Below are 21,529 nucleotides of genomic sequence, written 5' to 3' on the forward strand. Positions count from 1 at the left end.
GTATTTTCCGGAGCCAGGAGATCCGCCTTCTGCCCACACCTCATCGACTTTCTATTTTAAAAAAAAATTTTTTAGAGACATGTTTTTTTTATGTATTCTTTCCTCTGCTCATACCTTTTACTTGCCTGCATCTGTAGTGTAGTGGTTAGCATATTTGGCTACCATGCTGGAGGTCCCGGGTTCGATTCCCAGGGGGATCGAAATAAATACACGCAATTTTTTTTTACCTAAAACGTAGGACTGCCTTAAATTTACATAATTAATGATCAAGATAACACTGCTTCAATATGATTCAGTTCCATTTTGTATAATTGATGTGCAATGACAGGTATATTAACACCCTTTTGCTATGGTAATGAAATTTGTTGGCATCTTTAATTGGCGGCGAGGCTATTTATATCACAAAATGTTTCCGTGTTTTCGCTGATGTGAGTGTTTTTTTTCATATGTACAAAATGTGTTTTATTTTATTTATGTATATAAGCATAATATGGTAAGGCGTCTTCAATCTGTACATTTTTGTAATTTTAACCCTTATAGTGCTGAGTTATAATGTACAGACAAATATATAGAATCTGGTAAACTTTGTTAATGTCTCGCTGTCGATATAACGACGATGACACTAGTGTATTTTGGCGGTCAAGCTGGGAAGTTGTGTCACCGCGTGCGCGTTTCTAATGCTCAGATTCATTAAAAATATTTACCAATAAATAAATACATATATATTTTGAATAAAAGTCCTTTTGTTTTCGCCCTTGAAATGTTGGATTCGTCCGGTAATGATGAAGCGATTGTCAAACATAGCACGAAAATGTTTGTTATACTCAAAATAGTGATAGTGACGATGAAATTAGAACGTTTACCGATCGGAGAATGCGCAACGATAGTGAGCAGTCTAAGGATAGCTAATTTTACACAACCTTGACACATTCTTGTGAATGGAAATTTTCAGATTTTTTTTCTTAAATCGCATTAATTTTGAAATATATCTAAATATGTTTATTACAAAATGCTATTTTATTTGAGTCGTTTGATATGTTCTCCACTAATACCAGAAAGAAATTCTAAAATCTGACTGTATTTTAGAAAAATATTGTTGATTTTGTATATACCGAATAAAATATTAACTTATTTTTGCTTAAAAATTTGTAGCAATTTCAGTATACATGTAATAAAAAAATCTCAGCACTAAAACGGTTAATATTGTTTATTTAAAAAAATCTTTAATTCAAATAAAATGTTGATAAACAAGAATTGAACAAATACCGCCCTCAAATTTATAGCCGGAAAAAAATAAGCTTATTTTTAGCTCTTAAAGTGACTTTAAGAGGATACTGCAACAAAAGTTGCCTAAAAGCTCCCCTCTTTCCTTTTTTTTATTGTGACTTTTAAATTTTTTTAAGATTTAACTTTGTTTTTCGCCCTAGTAAACTTGAATTGTTCATAAATAATGTCAAATGCAATCTAACTTAACAAAGCGTTTTCATAATATCATTATAAGTAGGTAACCAAGTTTTCAAAATACTACCCTCAAATTGACCGTTGGTAAATAAATAATTAAATAATTACTTATTAATTTTTTTACGAAAATGTTAATAATATTAGTATACATATAACCACTCACCGAGATTTTTATGTCTACCGGTTTTGAAGCGTACCCGTCTTTTCGTGAGGACAATCACTATCACAGCATGCAAACAATACCACCCTTCACCACCATAGCACCATTTACACACTCAAAACTACACAAAATGTCTAACACATGTCGTCCAAGTGATTGTCCTGACGATGAGACGGGTGCGTCTCGAAACCGGTAGACATAAAAATCTCGATGAGTGGTTATAAAGTAATATAACTAACATTTTTGTAAAAAAATAAAATATGTTATAACTTCTTTAAAAATAAAGAATAAAAGAGAAGTAGTGTGCGCGGCACAGGGAGATCACCTGAAAAGAAATATAAAAACAAAAAAAAATTGCTTAAAAATATTATGTTTCACAACAGTCTGATTGTATCCTAATAGTTGTTGACTTATCTGAGTTATTTAGACATTTTTTTGGCATCTCAACATAGATGAACAAGAGCATGAAAGTCTGGGATTGACAGGGCTTATAACCTGGCATTCGCAAGTAAAAATGACTAACCACAAAGTAAATGCTTTAAATATTGATAATATTCAGAATAAATAATTACGTTGAATTTCTTTCCCAGGTATTCCGGTTCATCGGCGTGGCGATGACAGGACGCATGGTGTCCGATATCCTGTCCCGCCTCGTGGAAACCGTGGCCGAGCAAGGGGAGGACATGCAAGGGTACGTGACGGAGCTCCTCTTGACGCTCGAGGCGGCCGTCGACTCACTGGAATCCAACTTCCGGCCTCTGGACTTCATGAGGGAGATCTTCAAGTCCACGCCCAACCTCAACAACAAGGATGCTCAGGGGAACATGCTGTCATCAGCCGGTGAGAATGTTTAAAAATATATTTTAAAAATAACCACAAGACAAGTATTAGCCCTGAAAAAAATGTCCACATATTGTAGTCGTACAGGAGAAAGTGACCAACTAACAAAGCGTAAAATGTTCAGGAGGGCCATTTAAGTCACTTTTGCTTGCCAAGAAAATAAACATCAATGCAGTAAGTCATTTTGAACAAGTCAATATATTATACTAAGTTTGAAATACTTTGGGTTTTTTTTTCGGAGTAATATTAAGCTAGTAAGATATCAAATAGTCAATGATCACGTGTTTGTGAAAAATGCATTTGGTCACTTTCTCCTGTATGACTACGATATTCAAATGCAAAAATTAATTTGTCCTCTGCTCCACATACTGCTATAATAGATCTCTAGCCCTTATCCGCACCCAATGGTGCATAGGGCACTGCATCGTATTGACGCAATGTTATCTTGATCGTTCATTGTATGAAGGCAAGGTGATCACTCCTGCGCTTCATGGACCAGCCCAGAGTAATATTAAATAAATATTAGAGTGTAAATTCATTAATATTTATTCTCACACCCCCCCTGGGAATCGAACCTGGGACCTCCAGAACGGTAGCTAAACACGCAGAGGCGGACTAAATCAATAATAGTACACGATAAACAAGTAATAGATACAAATGAAAAAAAAATTGAGCTTGCATTGTAATTTAATAATACTAATGATGAAAACAATGTCGAATGACATTCCCATGGGACCTACGAGGTAAAAATCTATGTCGAATGAGATTTCACATTGCGCCGGTAAGGGTTAAGACCCAAGTCAAGGTATTTTGTACTTTCACATATTATTTCACTTTTATGTTTATCTTTATTCCAAACCTTGAGGTGAGGTGTGCAAGTCTCTAAGGTTCATATGACATATACTATATAAAAATACAGTGAAAAAAAGTAAAAAGTAAGAAAATAACATAAAAATTATCAAAAGAAATAACAATATACTAAAAATGAAAAAAAAAAAGTCAAATAAAAATTGTTTACAAAGCCAGATTGGTGTGGCATTCTATTCTCTCTGCCTACTCCTTCTGAGAAGCGGCGTAATGGCTAGTTAGTTAGAAATCCATTTAAACTCGTCAAAAACTTTATATAAATTCAACTCCGGTATTCTATCTGTTGAAGTTATTTTTGTCTCTTATGCCAATCTAATTGTGGTATTTTTTAAATATATTCTCCAGGTAAACGATCGCCCGGAGGATGTGGTGGTTGTATGACAAACCATACCAGGAGCACAAGTTATTCAGTCTCTTACTGCATGAGAAAAAACACACAATCATCGCCAAACGACACCAAAGGTAATTATGACCAAAATACATCTCATACATTAGTTCAGTACATTAGAGTGCCAGTTTAGCACTGAATATGGTTAAATTCCATTGCCAAATTGCTGGTTTAAAGATTTCCTGAAACTAAATGCAGGAATTATGTATGATAGATGTTCAAATGGTGGAAACAAGGAAAGAATGCAAGGCTGAGATAATCATTATCCATCAAATTAAGAAAGGTATGTTGAGACGCTTGGGCATGCGAGTAAAGAAAGAATAATAAAATAAATTGATGATGCGAATGTAGTAAATAGAAGCAGAAGAGGACTGACAAAAACCTGACGTGGTCAAGTATGCCAAATACTTCGGCGTGGTCAGGTCGAAAATCTCAATAATCGGCTGGTATGCATGAGCAGATGTATGAATATGGAAGAGGCGAAGATTGTTTGTAAAGACAGAGTGGCATGACACTCTCTCTGTCTACCCCTGCGGTAATGTGGCGTCTGGTTATTGAAGCCAAAAAAATTGCATTGATTTTTTTTCAACTACGATACTATGTATGTGACAATATTTGCAGTAATAAGGCTTTTTTATCATAATTTTTGTAATGCTGTTTTCCCAAAATATTGCTTTCTTTATTTCAACCAAATGGATAAATTGATATGACTTTTTGCAGAAAGAGGTAGAGGTTGTTCAGAGATGTCAAGCAAGATCTGCCCGAATCTTTGCCGTTCCCGTTCGGCCCAGTCATTGAAGATGCTGGGCGATTCCGCTACTCAGGTAACTTTTTACTGTATAAACTAATAAAAATTGACAAAAGATAAATAAGGCTTCCAATAGCTAGTCCATTTTTCTGTTAATTGACTTCAATAATTAAATATTACTATACTCTAAATGGGATTTGCAAACTGGAAATACTGAAAGAAAATTAAAAAAAAACTTCCTTCTTTAAAACTATGCGTAACATCCTATGCATAATACAAAAGAATTATGAAAAATTCACTATTCTCTATGTCAGTCTATCCACAGTATGGGGTTATTGCTTGGGCTGGTACGAGTAATACATTGTTAAATTGTGTATTATTGCCCAAAAATCATTAATCAAAATATGATTGACAACATTTTGAGTGTGTCCAAATACTTTTTCACAAATCTGGATTATCTCCAATTACAGGAGTTATTTTTCATATTATTTTTTGACATCTCATCAAAGATGAAGAAGAATATGGAAATCTGGGCATTACAGTCGTCAGCCCCGTAAATGCCCAGACTTCCATATTCTTCTTCATCTTTGATGAGATGCCAAAAAATAATATGATTGACAATTTACTTTTCGTATAATTGTATAAATAAGTATATTAAAATATGCCTTTGGCATGGGAAAACCTAACCATGTGGATGATGAAAATTAAAGAGATGATCAGTACTTTTTGGTTATGTGTATTAATAATGTTTTATCTCAGAAAAAGAGCTTTAATTCACATTCTTTTACTAAATCACTACAACCGCATTCAAACAATACTACACGTATACCACTATTCACACACTTATAAAACTACATAAAATATTGATCACATGCAATATGGGTCGACCCGAGAACCAACATGCACTAGGGATTGTAGGTCAAACGTGGACTAAGGGCCGAGGTCTGACATGCACTTTTACTTTTAATTTCTTGATGGAATTGCATTGTATTATTGTAAGTGCACTATGTTTATTTGCCAATGGTGAACGCTCAAGTCGACACTCGGAGTACAGCTAGATTTGGTTTCAGGATGACAAGCTGACCATTCTGTCCACGCTGTTCTGGGTGGGCGTGTCCCTGCTGGAGTCAGACTACGAGCACGAGTTCCTGTTGGGAGTGGGGCTACTCACGCGTGTGATGCACCGCCTGCCGCTGGACAGGCCTGACGCACGTGACCGCGTGGACCGCCTGCAGTCGCAGCTACGCTGGCAGAACTTCCCCGGCTTGCACGCCTTACTCCTCAAGGTACAGCACCTACTATTACAACTATTTTTTCATATAGTGTTAGTTCGCTTATCCTAATATTCTGTTATTCGAAATGCGCTGTAACCTATTGATTTCATGGCTCACCTTTTGCCCCCGTTCTAGCAACATGTTCTTGAATATGTTCTAGAACGTTCTATTACCAGTCAATCAGCAGCAAGGAAACAAATTTTTGATTAATTATGGTTCCTCGGTGCACGTAACTTATATCATAAATATGTCATTATCATTTTTATATCATAATTCACGTCTGTATAAGCGCTGTTGAGATAGTATTTTACGAAAATGGGGCTATATAAATTATTCAAAATTATTATTATTAATATTAACACTGAAAGACAAGTTTGAAGTTATTAAACTAATCAATAAAAGCAAATGAATGAACCTGAAGCCAATTTTGACTTAGTTGCAACTTTGAAAAGGTCAATTTGTTTTAAACAATTACTTCAGACATCTTCTTGTGTCCAATATTGAACAAAGACCTCCCTTTTGGACTTCCACAGTTGTCTGTTGGACGCGACTCTCTTCCAGTGTAAGCCTGCCACTTTCTTAATGTCATCGGACCATCTTGTCTCTGGCCTGCCCACGTTTCTGTGTCCTGTTCCAGTATAAGTAATAAATAATTAAAGACAAAAAAAGATGTACAATGATTTTCGTCTGTTGCCATTTCAGGGTTGCACGCACCCCACGACGTATGAGCCCGTGGTCGGGCTGCTGACCGAGCTGACCCCCCTGCTAGAGCTGAGTGTCATCGACCCCACCCAGTGCCTTGCCTTCCCCATGAACGTGGTCGCCCTCCTGCCGTACATGTTGCTCCACTACGAGGATGCGAATGAGACGTGCGTCAGGGCTGCACATCATATTGCTCAGGTAAAGATCTTTTATTCAAGGATGAAAAAAAATATAAATCTGTGTATATACAGGGCTTTAACCTATCATGGCTAGTTTAAGTGATTATAGTAAAACCCTCTATAACGTTGAGATAGGTACTGCATTATCAGAGGGAATGTTATATGTGGTTAATTTTTAAAATTGTATTTTTAAATTTTAACCAGTGGAAAAGACTGAAATGAGTCATTTAAAATTAAAATACAATTTAAAAACATTAACCCCCTGCAATGTTCCCATTGCTAAACGCGGAACCTATCTCAATATGTCTCGCTGACAAAATGAATGTTCGGAGTGGCAAATCCCTAATGTTTGTATTGCGCAGGTGTCGGTAGAGAAGAGCAAGAAGCTGGAGAACCTGGCGACGGTGATGACGCTGTACAGCCGGCGCACGTTCAGCAAGGAGAGCTTCCAGTGGACCAAGTGCGTGGTGAAGTACCTGTGGGACACGTACGCCCACCTCAGCCTGCAGATGCTGGCCTTCCTTGTGGAGGTGCTAGAGCGTGGCGCGCCCTGCCTGCAGCTGCCCGTGCTCTCCGTGCTGCACTGCATGCTGCACTACATGGACCTCAACTCCGCCACCGCGCAGTCCATCAACGCCGACCTGCTCCGGGTCATCGCCAAGTTTGTCGACGTGAGCCATCCTTGTTTTATTTTGGAATTTTACACAATTGCGGTGACTCGAGTGGGTCCCTACCATCGACAACAAACTCACAAAGTTGCCAGCACTGGAAAACTTGCCACGTTGGTCACCCTAACTAGCTAGCGGGAGGAAGTCCATAAAAGACGCAATGAGAAAAAAACCTTGATCTTAAAATAAGTTTTTCATTATAATAAATAAAAAAAAGTTTTTTTTTTATTTCATCATTTTTACTCTTTTCTTGGTTTTTAAACACGAAGGTTTACTGTAATTGGCAACACTATTGGTTGTCTTGTATATCGTAGTCATACAGGAGAAAGTGACCAAGTGCATTTTTTACAAAAAGTAGATCATTGACTATTTGATATCTTACTAGCTTAATATTGCCCTGAAAAAATCCCAAAGGATTTTAAACTTGGAAGTATAATATATTGACTTGTTAAAAATGACTAACTGCATTGAAGTTTATTTTCATGCCAAGCAAAAGTGATTTGAATGGCCCTCCATTTTATGTTTTGTCAGTTGGTCACTTTCTCCTGTACGACTACGATATAAAAATATAAAAACCAAAAATCAATGTACTGTTTATTAATCATAGCATAATTTGTAGGGTGGCAATAATTTCAAGGAGGCAATGAAGATTCTCAAACTAGTTGTGACCCGATGCTCCACTCTCGTAGTTCCTCCTCACTGGGACACCAATTCCACCTCTCTCTTAGACACCGAGTTGCAGATTAAAAAGGTAAATACAGTCAAAGTTACACTATTTGAAAAATTTCCTCGAAAAGTTCATTGAATATATAATCTTTTTTTGTAATTCTATTTAGAATATATATTTTTAATTGATGTTTTACTTAGTAAATACCACTATTTCTTAAAATCTTCTGTGACACGTGTTTCGATTTTTGATCATTTTCAAATACCGTAAAAATGATGCGGAATGCATCGAAACACGTGTCACAGTAGATTTTAAGAAATAGTGGTATTTACTAGGTAAAACATCAATTAAAAATGGATAGATTTTTCCACAAAGTGACTGCCAAAACAATTAATGATAGAATACATATGTTACAAATGAATTACATAATTTTTCAAACGTTCGATCCACATACTTGCAATGATTGATCTTGTAAAATAGATAGCAAAATAGACCAGAGTGGCGAAGGAGGGGTCATTTGTTGCTGCAGACCAATCCACAGAAGAAGAAAGAGGAATATTGTTAACTGACGATTGATTACTTTGTGACAGGAGCTGCCCGGTCGCACCATGGACTTCACGTTTGACCTGTCGCAGACGCCCGTCATTGGGCGCAAGTACCTGTCGCGCGGGGGCCCCGCCTCGCTGGCGAGCCTCACGCCCGAGAAGAGCGGCGGCGAGCGCTCCAGCGCGGGCAGCGGGCCCAGCTCTGTGGGCGCCTGCTCCGAGGCGGACAGCGCGCACGGCCCGCCCAGCGAGCTGGCCGACGCGCCCGACGCCACCCCGCTGGAGAGCGCGCTCTGCCACTCCCCCCGCCGCTCCATGTCCCTGTCCCCGGCCGACACCACCAACATCAGCGGCTGGAAGCGCCCCTGGATGTCGCAGGTTACCTACCTTCCTCTTTATATTCTTCCCTCTCAGTCCTCATTACCGAGGGTTGTGACCCATGTCCAAGCAATGACTTTTCTGAAAACAGAAAAATAATAAAAATAGTTTTAGTGTTTATATTCAACCACAGATGGCAGTACAAGTGCCATTTTAGAAATAAACGTCAACGGGCTTTAGTTATAAGCGCAGCCATACATGTAAGCCCATACTCCTTTGAGGAAAAGTACTTTGTTTTGATGACAATGTACAGCACACTCCTGGACAGGTTAAAATATGTTTGCTATATTGATGCGAACATTTATCTTATAAATCGTCGACAAAATCAAAGCATCCATTTCATTTTCAATTAAAAAAAACTAAAATGGCTTCACTTCAACCAGGGCATAAATCTTCAATCTCTCACGCTACTTTATAACATTCTTCACAATCCCAATGCACCTAAATGTCTTGCTGAAAAATTTCTATACCTCTCAGATAATGGTCTATCACTTCCTTCTTCCCAAAAAAGAACACTTTCCATTCTTCGCCATAACACATCATTCTTCAGTAATTCCTTCTCTGTCCAAGTGGCCATTCCATTACTATGGAATGAATTACCTCTCATTGTAAAAAATGCACTTTCTTTAATAACTTTTAAGAAACTTCTGAGACATTACTATCTATCATTAGAATCTTCACTGTCTATCAAGCCTCCTTTAGTTTTATATCCTTCCCTAAACTCCTTTTTTCTTTTGCCTTCCTTATTATCATCAATTTGTAATTTATGTTTTTTTTAAAGTTCAAGTACTATCTAGCCTCTGATTGCAAACAGCTATATATGGTATCAAACATTTTGACCAATATCACTAGTCGGTTTTTGGTTGGTTGGAAGTTATTGGTTTTTAGCAATAAGCCCCCCTAATGTACTTATTTCTTTTCTGTTCATGAAGTTTAAATAAATATACCAAATAAATATCTGCATATTTTTACTAATATATAGAAAAACGTACTAAAAATGTACTAGGAATGTACTAAATAAAATATAGAAAAAAAAAGCGCGTGCAGCGAAAAATAAATAAAGAATTGCATTTTGTAATATCATTTTTTTAATAGCAATAAGCCCCCCAACGTACTTATTTCTGTTCTGTACATGAAGTTTAAATAAATAAATAAACAAATAAAATATGTATGGTAAAATGTCGTTATTTGCTTCCAGGCACGCGTGCGAGAATGCTTAGTCAACCTTTTGACAACCTGCGGGCAGAGAGTCGGATTACCGAAGAGTCCATCTGTAAGTCTCAAAAATAACCTTTTTCTGCATTTTCTGGTGAACGTATCTGATCTGTGTTTTCTTAATGTGTTTTCTTACACTTGGTGCTGCCACATAGGATGACCTTATATCCACTATTTATTCAAAGGTAAAAAGTCAACAGGAGAAGTCGTATCTAACACAAACATGCATAGATATTCACCATTGTCACTATAGAAAAACATATTTCTCTTAAATTTGGTAATGCCTCGGTGATGTTTGTCGGTTCTAGTCTCTAGATGCTATGCACAATGCACACATTTTATCAGCGTATTGGTAGATACTTGTGTGCTTATAGGTTGATTCCAATACCAATTTACTTAAAATTAAGATGCAACTAGACAGAAAGGGATGACACTTAATTTATATTAGGTATTAAATTGACTTGTAAGTCTTTATAATGCGCGGTTTAATTTCTTTAAAAAAATAATAAATTTTCACCACACTACCAGGACACTTTCAAATTATATTACTCTGTCGGGCGCCAGCTCCCTTGCATCCTCCCAAGTCAAGTCCGTCTTCTGAAGTTCAGACGAAATCAAACTTTAGCTTTTTAGCCTTGCTTTAGAACCTTACATGTAAGATATGTGAAGACTTACAAAGTAACCTAAAAGAATAATATATTTTTATTCTAGGTATTTTTTTTATTATTTAATTTTATTTATTTAATTAATTTTTTACATGCTCAATTTAAGAGATTTATGTTTTTATTATCACTCGCAAACATTCACCAGTTAAATATTCAGGTGTGTCCGTGGTCCTGTATTTAGTACTCTTGTCGCACCGAATCACAGCAATTTTTATTTTGTATTGTACATATATATTGTTATAAATACAAATAGTATTTATTGATTAAATGTTTTTAAATGAGTCTACTGAGATTTTGACATTTAATGTATAAATTAAAATGGAGTTCTAAAATTTATACGCCAAAAATCTAAAAACTATAAACAAATAGTATTATTTAGTAGGTATGCTATTCAATTGTGGAGCAATCATTTTGAGCTACCTTTGTTCTTAAAAATAATTTACCTACACACATAGGGTGTCCCAAAACTGATAATTTTTTTCTTCTCAAATGTATTTTTTGTTTGTTAAATGGAATTTTTTATTTCAAAATAGAATGTAATTGAATTTTTGAACTTTTTAGCATAATTGAAACTAAATTTGGTCAAATTCTCCTATTTTATTTTCCATCACATTTTACAACATCGTAATTGCAACTAGATTTTGTCAATTTTCATATTTTATTTTCCATCATATAATTGCAACTGAATTTTGTCAAATTTTCATATTTTTTTTCCATCGCATTTGAAATGATTGAAGCTGAGTTTCGTCACAATTTTGTCAACAACGTGTCAGTTCTGACATACGCTCCAAGCTTCCTTTACATCCATAATCTAGTCAAACATGTCCTTCAGTTACGTATACTTTTGACACTACTAAATTTTACGTTCTGCTTGATTTGGTCATGCCAAATCTTACTTGACCGTCCTCTTTCATTAATTTATAATCTCAAAGTCATTCTCTCATCATCCATTCATTCCACATGTCGAAACCACCTCAAAGAACCATCCTTAATCTTTTCTTTTATTCTTCAATCAGCCTCACATTCCTTTCTAATGTCTTCAAAGCTGATAAAGTAAATGTAAAATATCGGCATTCCTATAATGATTTGAAATTCAAAATGAAAGCCGGTTTTGAGACGCCCACCCGTAATAACTTCACAAAATGCAATCTGTGAAATTAGGTTCCGCTTTTTGAACAATTACTATGTGTAAAATACAAATAGGCTTGTGCTGTTTGCTCAGTGGCAATGTGCACACTTTACTATGGATGTCTATGAACACTTCACGCTTTGGGTTAATTCACACCAACCAATAATGCAAATTTGACATTTTTCCTTTACATCACCACAGGTCACAATTTTGTTTCGGTGTTGCACAAGCCTTTATGTTGTTTGTAAAAATTATGTTCTTAGCCTTGTCGCTGATGTTTTCTACAAAAATAAAGTATGATCATCACAAATATAAAATAATTTTGAATTAACTTTTTTTGTTGTTGTATATATTTAGGGGAGAGAGAAACATTGATATGAATTTTTAATGTCATGGGAAATTAATATGACTGTCTGCGTAGTTTAGGGGTTATACTCCCGACTGGATATCAGAGGATCCGGGTTAAAAATTTTGTGCAGAACAGTTATATAAAATTACCGGGTTTCGTGGTAACCGACATCATCAGACTGGTCAAATAAAATTCATGTGGAAAAAATTACGTAGTTGTTATTTTATTATAAAAAATGCAGTTCCACCAAGAAATGTCAGTACAAAACAGTACAAAACAGAACAGTTATTCTTAGCCTGTAGTATGATTTTTTTATTGTCATAGTGATTGAAACTATGTTTCTTTTTTGCATTTTGTTGACATTAAAAGTAAACAAATTGCTGTGTATTTAAAATTTGGTATAGTTGATTAATCCTTTCAGAAGATTAGTCATTTTAAAAAATTGGGTTGTGTTTTATCCATAAATTTGGAGACTATTTTCTGAATGAAAATTGTTAAAAGTGTCACCTAGACACACTAAAAAATATTGTATTATTTGATTTGATTCCGCTCCTGTAAAATTTTTGGGATGAGGAAAAGAAATGCTTGATGACTCTGACCAGTTCATAATGAGCGCCCTGCGTAATGTGTGGGTCATGACATTTATTGCAGTTATTCCTTCAGCTTAGGCAATGAAGGTCAAGGACGATATCAAGTAAATATGCTATTTGTATGAACGATGAGTGGATAGAGCTCTTTATGTATATTACATATTGCAAACACTTCCAGGTAATATTTAGCCAGAGTTCCGAGTTGTTGGAGCGTGAGTCTTCCATGGCTTCCAGCCTGGAAGAGGTGTCGGGAGCTCACGGAGACTTCAGCGGTGGATCACGCAGTCACGATGCACCACCCGATCACTTTGGAGTCTTCAAAGACTTCGACTTCTTGGAGTATGAAAGTGAGAGCATAGAGGTGGGTGAAATATATTTTTTTCTATCAATCCTTATTTGCGCCATAAATTAAGTTTATGTTAACGTGTAGTTCCCAGTCTTTCTAGACAAAATCTGGAAAGACCGGGGTGTGAGTAACAACACCAAGACAAAGCTTGTCAGGAGCTTAGTCCGCTCCATTTTTCTCTGTGCTTCTGAAACATGGACCATAAAAGCAGCAGGAAGGAGAAAAATTTAGGATTTCGAAATGTGGTGTTGGAGGCGCATGTTCCGAATTCCATGGACAGCGAGACGCACCAGTCCATTCATTAGGAATTACACTCGGATGGCTTGACTCTGGCCAATGTCTGTATACGACGGATTCTTCAGTTCTTTGTGCCACGTTGCGCGTGGCAATGAGAATAGCCTGGAATGACCGGCTGTGATCGTTAGCGTGGAGGGGAAGAGAAGGAGAGAAAGATTCCCTACGCGATGGACCGATCAAGTTGAGAGAGCAGCAGTCACCTCGGTGGTTAAAGCGCTACGTGCAGCGCAATCAAGGGATAACTAGAGAAAAGTCATTGCTTGGACAAGGGTCACAACCCTCTGTAATGAGGACTAAGACCAAGAAGAACGCTAACCTCTTCTTAAATTTTCCAGGGCGAGGATTCGGACAACTTCAACTGGGGCGTTCGCCGCCAGCCGGTAGGCAGCGTCAGCGAGGGTAGGGAGGGCGGTGCCGGAGAGGCAGAGGGCGCCGGAGGCTCCACCACGCCCACGCACAACCCTCCGCCGCCGCAACAGCCCCCCGCACAGCTGCTGACGCCCAAATCAAAAGTGAGCCACTCGATCACATCGATCCAACGATGTCTGGACGTTGTGTCTTTTTAGAGTAACAATATCATTGTTAACAAAATTTTGAGTGCGTCCAAATAAAATAGGTGAAATAGGCTAAATAAAAAAATAAAAAATAAACATGTTTTCAGGCCTCAAGTATGTGGATAATTATAAAATACATAAAAAATTAAAATATGTTTTCAGGCAAGGCTCAATCAAGTATGTGAATTTAATCCAAGATTCGGACCTTACATACAAATAGAAATAGTCATAGCTTAATAAAAGTTTTCCCTATTTTAACTTAGATGTCGGTAGTGAACTCACATATACTGTTTCACCAGTTTGAGTACTCCAATCATGTTTACTGTGTTTACAATTCTATCCACAACTATACATTTTGATCAGACGTGGCAGCAAAGACACAGTGATGTCAATGTAGTATTTGTTTTTAATTAATGTTTTACTTAGTAAATCCCACTATTTCTTAAAATCTACTGTGACATGTGTTTCGATGCATTCCGCATCATTTTTAAAATAATGCAGAATGCATCGAAACACGTGTCACAGTAGATTTTAAGAAATAGTGGAATTTACTAAGTAAAAAATGAATTAAAAATGGATAGATTTTACCACAAAGTGACTGCAGAATCAATTAATGTAGTATTTGTTATCTGCATATTTGAAATTGCATAAACTTGGCATGATCAATGCAAGGCTGTATGGTAAAATAGTATATAAAAGATGTTGGAATGGTGAAATAAGGAAAGAATGCAAGGCTGAGATAAGCATTATCAACAAAATTAAGAAAGGTGCTTCAAGATGGTTTTGGCATGTGGAACGAATGAGTGAAGAAAGAACAGTAAAACAAATTTACGAGGCGAATGTAGCTGTAAATAAAACAGAGGAAGGCTGAGAAAAACTTGGCATAATCAAGTATATCAAATACTTGGGAGTGGTCAGGTCAGTTATAACAATTGGCTGGTATGTATGAAGAGATGCATGAATGTAGACAAGACAAATATCGCTGCAAAGGCAGATTGTTGTAGCGTTCTATTCTCTATGCCTACCCTTGCGGAGAAGCAGTGTGATGGTTAGTTAGCTGGTTTTTATTTGAGATTGCAATAGTCTTTTTACGAGTTAATAAAATACAAATAGAGCGTAATGTGGACTGGCAAAGGAAGGATGAAAGCAGAGTGAACGTCGTTGAAAGGCGTTCTGTCAGACAAATGTGTGGAAAGTCATTGTATGACAGAATTGAAAACGAAGTTTTCTAGTTAAAAAGGTTTAATTATTTGTCATAAATTCATATTTTTTTTTTCAAATGTATATAACATTCCAAGTTTTTACACTCCTTAACAATTTACGAGTAATTTAATTTGAATAAACGTTAAAAAAAATAATACCAAAAGTTGAATTTTCTATCGACCTATAATGCATTATCGTATTTTACGTTTCGCTTAACGAGTAGGATGCTAAAACAAATTAAAGAGGTTATCGAGGTTAAAGAGGTTATAAATCTTTATTAGAGGTTCCACTGTATATTAAATAAATTTAAAATTTTTTAAAAAAGGAGTAGGAACAGTCTCTTTACGGTGGGGACTGACCGGAGCATTTGGTTGTAACGTAACATTCGCGGCGAGCATCCGAACAACGTATGGAGTACTCAGCTCGCTGTACTAACTATACAAATGCTCGCATCGAAACGTGTTACGTCGCGACTAAATGACTCCGGTCGCAATATAAATGAGTTAGCAGGAGTAAAGTGGAGTTCCGGTTGCAGATTGCGATAGGCGGGGAGGAGTCTTCGGACGAGGAGGTGGGGTCGGAGTCGCACCTGTACGAGAAGTTCCTGCAGGAGGCGGCGCCGGGCGGGCTGCTGCGCGCGCGCACGCACTCGGTGTCAAGCGGCAGCAGCGCGGGGGACGTGACGCCTTGCAACGCCGTGTCCCCTGGCCTGCTGGGGCGCCCGCTGTCCACCGGCGCCTTCCGCACGCCTGCGGAGGAGGGCTGGCGCCAGGCCGTGCTGGGCCTCGCGCGCTGCTCGCCCAGCGCGCAGCCCACCGCTCTCGTACACCGCCTCAACACGCTGCTCAAGGTACCATCCCCTTCCCTCTTCTTGGTGTAGGCCTTGTGATTCCCAGCTGTCAGTCCATCTCTTGGCGTTGCCCGTGCAGTGAAATATTGGGGAGGCTGGATGCTTCCATTCTCCTCACATGCGCATTCCATTGTCTTGTTCATTGTCTTCCCCACCTAACGACATCTTCCATCTCGATCTTCCTTCCCTCTTACTGCCAAGATTCTTTTCTTCTTACCCTTATGCACCAAATGGTGAACAAGGCACACTGCACGAGTCATGCTCGATTAACAGGTTAATTTGTATATGAATGTGAAACTCTTAATATCAAAAAAATCTTTTCACAACCTCAAACTTCACTCCTAACGGACATTTTTTATATTGTTTTCTAGGAAGTGATAAGCAAGACTGTCCTGCTCTGTGAGGAAGGTAGCGGCTACCTCTCTGTGGGGGTGGGCAGTGCTCTGAGCGCCGTCGTGGAACTGCTGAATGCTGAAGAGCCTCCACTCATATGGGCTGGATCCAAGATGATGGAGGATCCCAAACTACACGACGCTCTGCGCTACGCTGCTCTCGAGATGGACGAACACTTGGAGACGTACTTCGATAGGAAGGATCACGCACATGAGGTAGTCTATGCGCTTTGTAATCTTACTTTTCTCAAACAGTGAGCTGTGGTATCTACAAAATCCACACTTCTTCAATCACGATTCAAAATGTTTCTCGAGATTTCGACTTTTATAAATATATCCCTTTGCCCGTACCACATACAGGCAAAAAAATGAGCCTCATCTTGATATGAAACATGTATCATCTGAGACAAGTGTGAGCACTTGTGTAACATTCACCGTGCTGCTCTGATCATCCATATTGCATTAATTCTTGAAACCTGTACACATGCAATTCTTCCGCTTACCAGTAAGGTTTTCGATATATATGCTGTCGATATATCGGTTAAAGGATTTGTTTATCAATATGGGACACTTTTAAAACTGACATCAAATCCGTAGGGTCAATAATCCAGTAGCCGATGTAATGAATAATATTAAAATTGTGAAATACGTATTTTTTATATTAATTTGTTTGTTACAGTGCGTGGAAAGTGCGAGAGGGTCGGTTCTATGCGACGAAGTCGGCAAAGGTCTCTACAAGTTGGTGTTCCAACTTCTGTTGCTGCTTGAGACCAACAGCAAAATGATCCTTGCCATCTACAACTCGGCCATATCTAAAAACGTAAGTCTTAATTTTGGTAAATTGAAAACGATAAAGTAGCCTAATGATTAGAAGAGCAAGTACTGATCAAATTCTTGGTGAAAGAGTGTGGAAGAGGCGAAGCAAGTTTGCAAGAAGTCTGGCAATCCATCCTCTCTGCCAAGATTCAATCTCTCGATTAAAGTTCGTCGGTTAGTTGACTGAGAGTTTGATTAGTTAGTTGAGTTAGTGAGATTATTTGCGCTTCCATAGCGGAGTGGTTGGTGCATTTGGCTTCGATTCCCAGGGGGGTCAAAATTAATATGTGCAATTATTGACACTGATATTTATTTGATTTCACTCCTGACCTGTACCTGAAGCGCAGGACTGATCATTGCGCTTTCAAGTAATTAACAATCAACATAACGCTGCATCGATGCCATGCAGTGTCCTATGCACCATCTGATAGGGATAAGGGTTAGAAGATGAAGAAGAATATTTTTGTTTAAACCCACATTATTAACCACTTAACCTTTCCGGGAGTACAAAAATTGATATCCGACTATCGATGTATTATGAAGATAGATATTATGTTAATATAATTTTTTTAAAAAAAATATCTTTTCGAAATATTTTTGAATTATGACAAAATTACTCACTAATATCCCCAGATGTCATTGCTATATAAGTTACATCATACTAACTGACAGACGGACTTCAACGTTCATTAACGTCCATACTCCTTTAAGAAAAATTCGCACGACGTTCATTTACGTCCATACTCCCAGATAGGTTAATTAATGCTTGGTTTTTTTTTCACAAAAATAGAACTAAAAATATCGGATTATTTAATTTTTTTACTTAAAGAGTTTACTTAATTTCAAAGTTGTCCAGTTCAAAAAACAAAACAGATGCAACAAAAAATGAAAAAAAAAAATTAATCTTGCATAGAAAAATAAACAAGTCTAACCACCATAATAATAATAATTTGCCAGAAGATATTAAGTGGTTAATACCTACTGGCAAAAAAAAAGACTAATAAGATCTCTAATGTTTCTGCTGATACTTTGTGGCACATTTCATAAACTCAAACTTTGTTTTTTTTTAATTATAAACTTTAATAATGTATTTTAATTTGTCTATTTTTTCCGTAGGCTGCTGATGGCAGTGGTGTAGTCGTGTCTGTGAGAGAGGCTCTCCTGAACTGCGTGAGAGCGGAAGGGTTCTGGGGAAGCGAACCACCTCCCATCACCCTGACCCACCCCTGTGACGACTCCACATTAGTTCTACTACTCAATCAACAGAGGTACAGTAAAAGTCAATTGATTAGAACTATAATAAGCAAAGGCTAATATAGCAATACACAATGGAGTCTACCTGGACTCATCATTAGGGTTGGAACCTTAGGGTGGTGACTGACCGGAGCATTTGTCGTAACGTAGTAACATCGCTCGCGGTGAGCATCAGTGAGCATCTGAAACTATGGACAGAGTGCTCGGCTTGCTGTACTGACTGCCTGAATGCTCACATCGTAACGTGTTACATTATGACGAAATAACTCCGGTCAGTCACCACCCTTACAATCCTAATGTATGGAGCTGGCAAAAGAAGGATGAAAGTAGGCTGAATGCAGTCCAAATGCCATCTCTCAGTGCAGCAAACCTATGTACGATAGATGTTCCAATTGTAGAAATGGTGTGAGGAAAACATGCAAGGCTGAGATAAGCATCATTCGTCAAATTAAGAAAGGTGTGTTGAGACGGTTTGGACATGTGGAATGAATTAGTGAGTAAAGAACGGTAAAAAAAAAAACTGAGAAAACTAAGATTAACTTGGCTCATGCCAAGTTTTTTCTCGTATAATGCTTGATTATTCAATTACGTCAAATACTTGGGTGTGGTCGGGTCAAACATCGGAATAATCGGCGAGTATGTATGAGGAGATGCATGAATGAGAAAGATGCGATAAATGTTTGCAAGGACAGAGTGGCATGGCTTTCTATTCTCACTGCCTACCCCTGTAGCAACTTGGGTGATGTTTGGGTTGGGAAGTTATTTAGTTAGTAATAATGGCATACTTGTGTTTATTGCAAAAGAGTAAATATAATCAACTTAGTAGAAGAAAGACATCCATATTTTTTTTAGGTGTATCCAAATAATTTACACAATAATTTGGTGTACGTTGACCCTAAAATAAAATGGCTACTATATTGCTGACTGGAAAAGTAGACAGCGCAAATATTTTTGGTTGTTTAATTTATAATTAGATTTTTGTTGTTGTTGCGAAATTCGGTTTCTTGATGTTTCAATTACCAGACTTTTTACTTTAATAAAATAACAAGTATATAGTTTTTTCCACATCTATTTTATTTGACATGTAATCGGGTTTCGTCATTAAAACAAGGCATATAATATAGAATTTTGTCTAGCCTCCCACCAGTCTGATGGTGTTGGTAACGACGAAACCCGGTATCACCGGTCAAATAAAAAAAATATATACAGTCGTAACTGCATTTTATTATGCAAAATGTAGTGCCACCAAGAAATGTCACTACAAAAAAAGACTTTTCACCGTAATCACAGAATGAAAATTTTATACTGAGCTTTGTATTTTTTTTTACAGATGGAACGCCGCTCTCAATTTCATTAGAGAAAGGAACACTGAACGAATTTTAGAAAAAGGAGAGATCTTGGAAGATGATATCACAAGTCTTCTTCATATTTATTGCAAAGCTTTGCTCACCAACCATCCAGGTACATAAATTGCACAGTAGGGTTATACTGAACAAAAATATCATATTTTTACATCTATAAATATGCAGCACTAGTTGTTTATATGTATATATTTGTATGTGTAGTAACACATACAAATACTTTAGAGAACTTTGATAAACTCTATTTTTTATTATTATTTTGTTTGTAGATAAAAATAAGACTTGACACTGGCAGAAACATTCTCTCACTGGGTGACTGCTAAATAATAATAATAAAATAAAATAAACTCACTATGTTTCAATATAATAAAAATGTTTTTTTTTATAATAAAAAATTGCTCAGTAATAGGAAAAAATTCCAGTCATTTATACAGATTTTAAGAAACAGTGTATTTACTAAGTAAAATTGAAATTAAAAATGGATACATATTTCCACAAAGTGCCAAATCAATTAATGAAATTAAATGATGTAGGTAGTATACAATCAAATATATTGGATTTGGTTTTTTTATGGTATTATTTTTACTAGTTGTTGCTAACTCAAAATTAACTAATGGTCATTTTATATATTTTGAAGCACCCGAAGTTGTTCACGCACAACCATAGTTGGCTATAAAGTTATGGAATTGTTTGCAGATATGGTTGTCATCACCCGTCCAGTTGCAGATATGTCGGAGGACCTGTCCTACCTCCTAGAAAACCTGTTCAAAGTCTCCGTAGCCCTGAAGGCCCCGCACACAGACCGAATTCACAGTGTCTAGATTGATCTGTCATCTGCATATCTTCTTTACCTCACTTTTATTTTTTTGTGATTTAATCTTATTTATTCTAAGCCAGTTTTGTTTGCGTTCGCATTCGGTTTGAGCAAGTCGTCACACTTGACTGTATCACATAGGTTATGATTGCATGCTTCCACAAAACCACCATACTCTTATAAAGGGTGGACGGACCCAGGGCCCGTTATATCGGTATATTGCCTTTATAATCTTAAACTTATACTCTATTCATCTTTCATATTGACATTATATAATATAATAGAACATAGGAAATATGCCGTATGGCCAAATTAAATATCACAATTTGTTAATGAAATCGACAAATTCTGTACCAATTTTTTTACACACATGGTATTTAAAAAGAAAATGCTATTTTTTATGAAATGTTATGCTAGTTAGTTTTTTTTTTTACCATAATGCAGTATTTTTAGCATTTTCTTTCATAACAAACTCTCTAGCCATAATCTAAATGCAGAGATCTTTCATTAGAATAACTTTGGATCATTTGTATATAGTGCCATTTTTGTAAAGTACTACCTCAAGGGTGTTTTATATATATATATATATATATATATATATATATATATATATATATATATATATATATATATATATATATATATATATATATATATATATATAATTAGTGATCGAGTAAACACCAAGTCAATATTGATGCAGTGCTTTATGCACCATTTTGTGTGGAAAGGGTTCATAGAAATATTTCTAGATAGAGCCTAATTTTACAATTCCGTTTCAAATAATTTCCATATTATATAAATTAATAATTGTTTG

At 36.8% G+C, this 21,529-nt stretch overlaps 1 protein-coding gene across 2 annotated transcripts in view; it reads left to right on the top strand.

Annotated features, from left to right (window-relative positions):
* The window catches only part of fry (microtubule binding protein furry), a 66,140-nt gene extending 44,868 nt beyond the window's left edge, over positions 1 to 21,272 (top strand). For both annotated transcript variants that reach the window (XM_088260884.1, XM_088260885.1), the window contains 17 exons: positions 2,212 to 2,461; positions 3,674 to 3,790; positions 4,437 to 4,540; positions 5,535 to 5,750; positions 6,441 to 6,638; positions 6,982 to 7,290; positions 7,907 to 8,038; positions 8,545 to 8,877; positions 10,076 to 10,150; positions 13,004 to 13,186; positions 13,804 to 13,980; positions 15,761 to 16,075; positions 16,447 to 16,683; positions 17,147 to 17,287; positions 18,400 to 18,551; positions 19,868 to 19,998; positions 20,595 to 21,272. In XM_088260884.1, the coding sequence (XP_088117010.1) occupies positions 2,212 to 2,461; positions 3,674 to 3,790; positions 4,437 to 4,540; positions 5,535 to 5,750; positions 6,441 to 6,638; positions 6,982 to 7,290; positions 7,907 to 8,038; positions 8,545 to 8,877; positions 10,076 to 10,150; positions 13,004 to 13,186; positions 13,804 to 13,980; positions 15,761 to 16,075; positions 16,447 to 16,683; positions 17,147 to 17,287; positions 18,400 to 18,551; positions 19,868 to 19,998; positions 20,595 to 20,719 (3,195 nt within the window). In that variant the 3' untranslated portion in view covers positions 20,720 to 21,272. The remainder of the gene's footprint in view (positions 1 to 2,211; positions 2,462 to 3,673; positions 3,791 to 4,436; positions 4,541 to 5,534; positions 5,751 to 6,440; positions 6,639 to 6,981; positions 7,291 to 7,906; positions 8,039 to 8,544; positions 8,878 to 10,075; positions 10,151 to 13,003; positions 13,187 to 13,803; positions 13,981 to 15,760; positions 16,076 to 16,446; positions 16,684 to 17,146; positions 17,288 to 18,399; positions 18,552 to 19,867; positions 19,999 to 20,594) is intronic.
* The last annotated feature ends 257 nt before the right edge of the window (positions 21,273 to 21,529 follow it).

The sequence above is a fragment of the Brachycentrus maculatus genome, unplaced genomic scaffold (genome assembly GCF_059751285.1).
Source record: "Brachycentrus maculatus isolate JH-2025_06_01 unplaced genomic scaffold, ASM5975128v1 h1tg000144l, whole genome shotgun sequence".
NCBI lineage: Eukaryota > Metazoa > Arthropoda > Insecta > Trichoptera > Brachycentridae > Brachycentrus > Brachycentrus maculatus.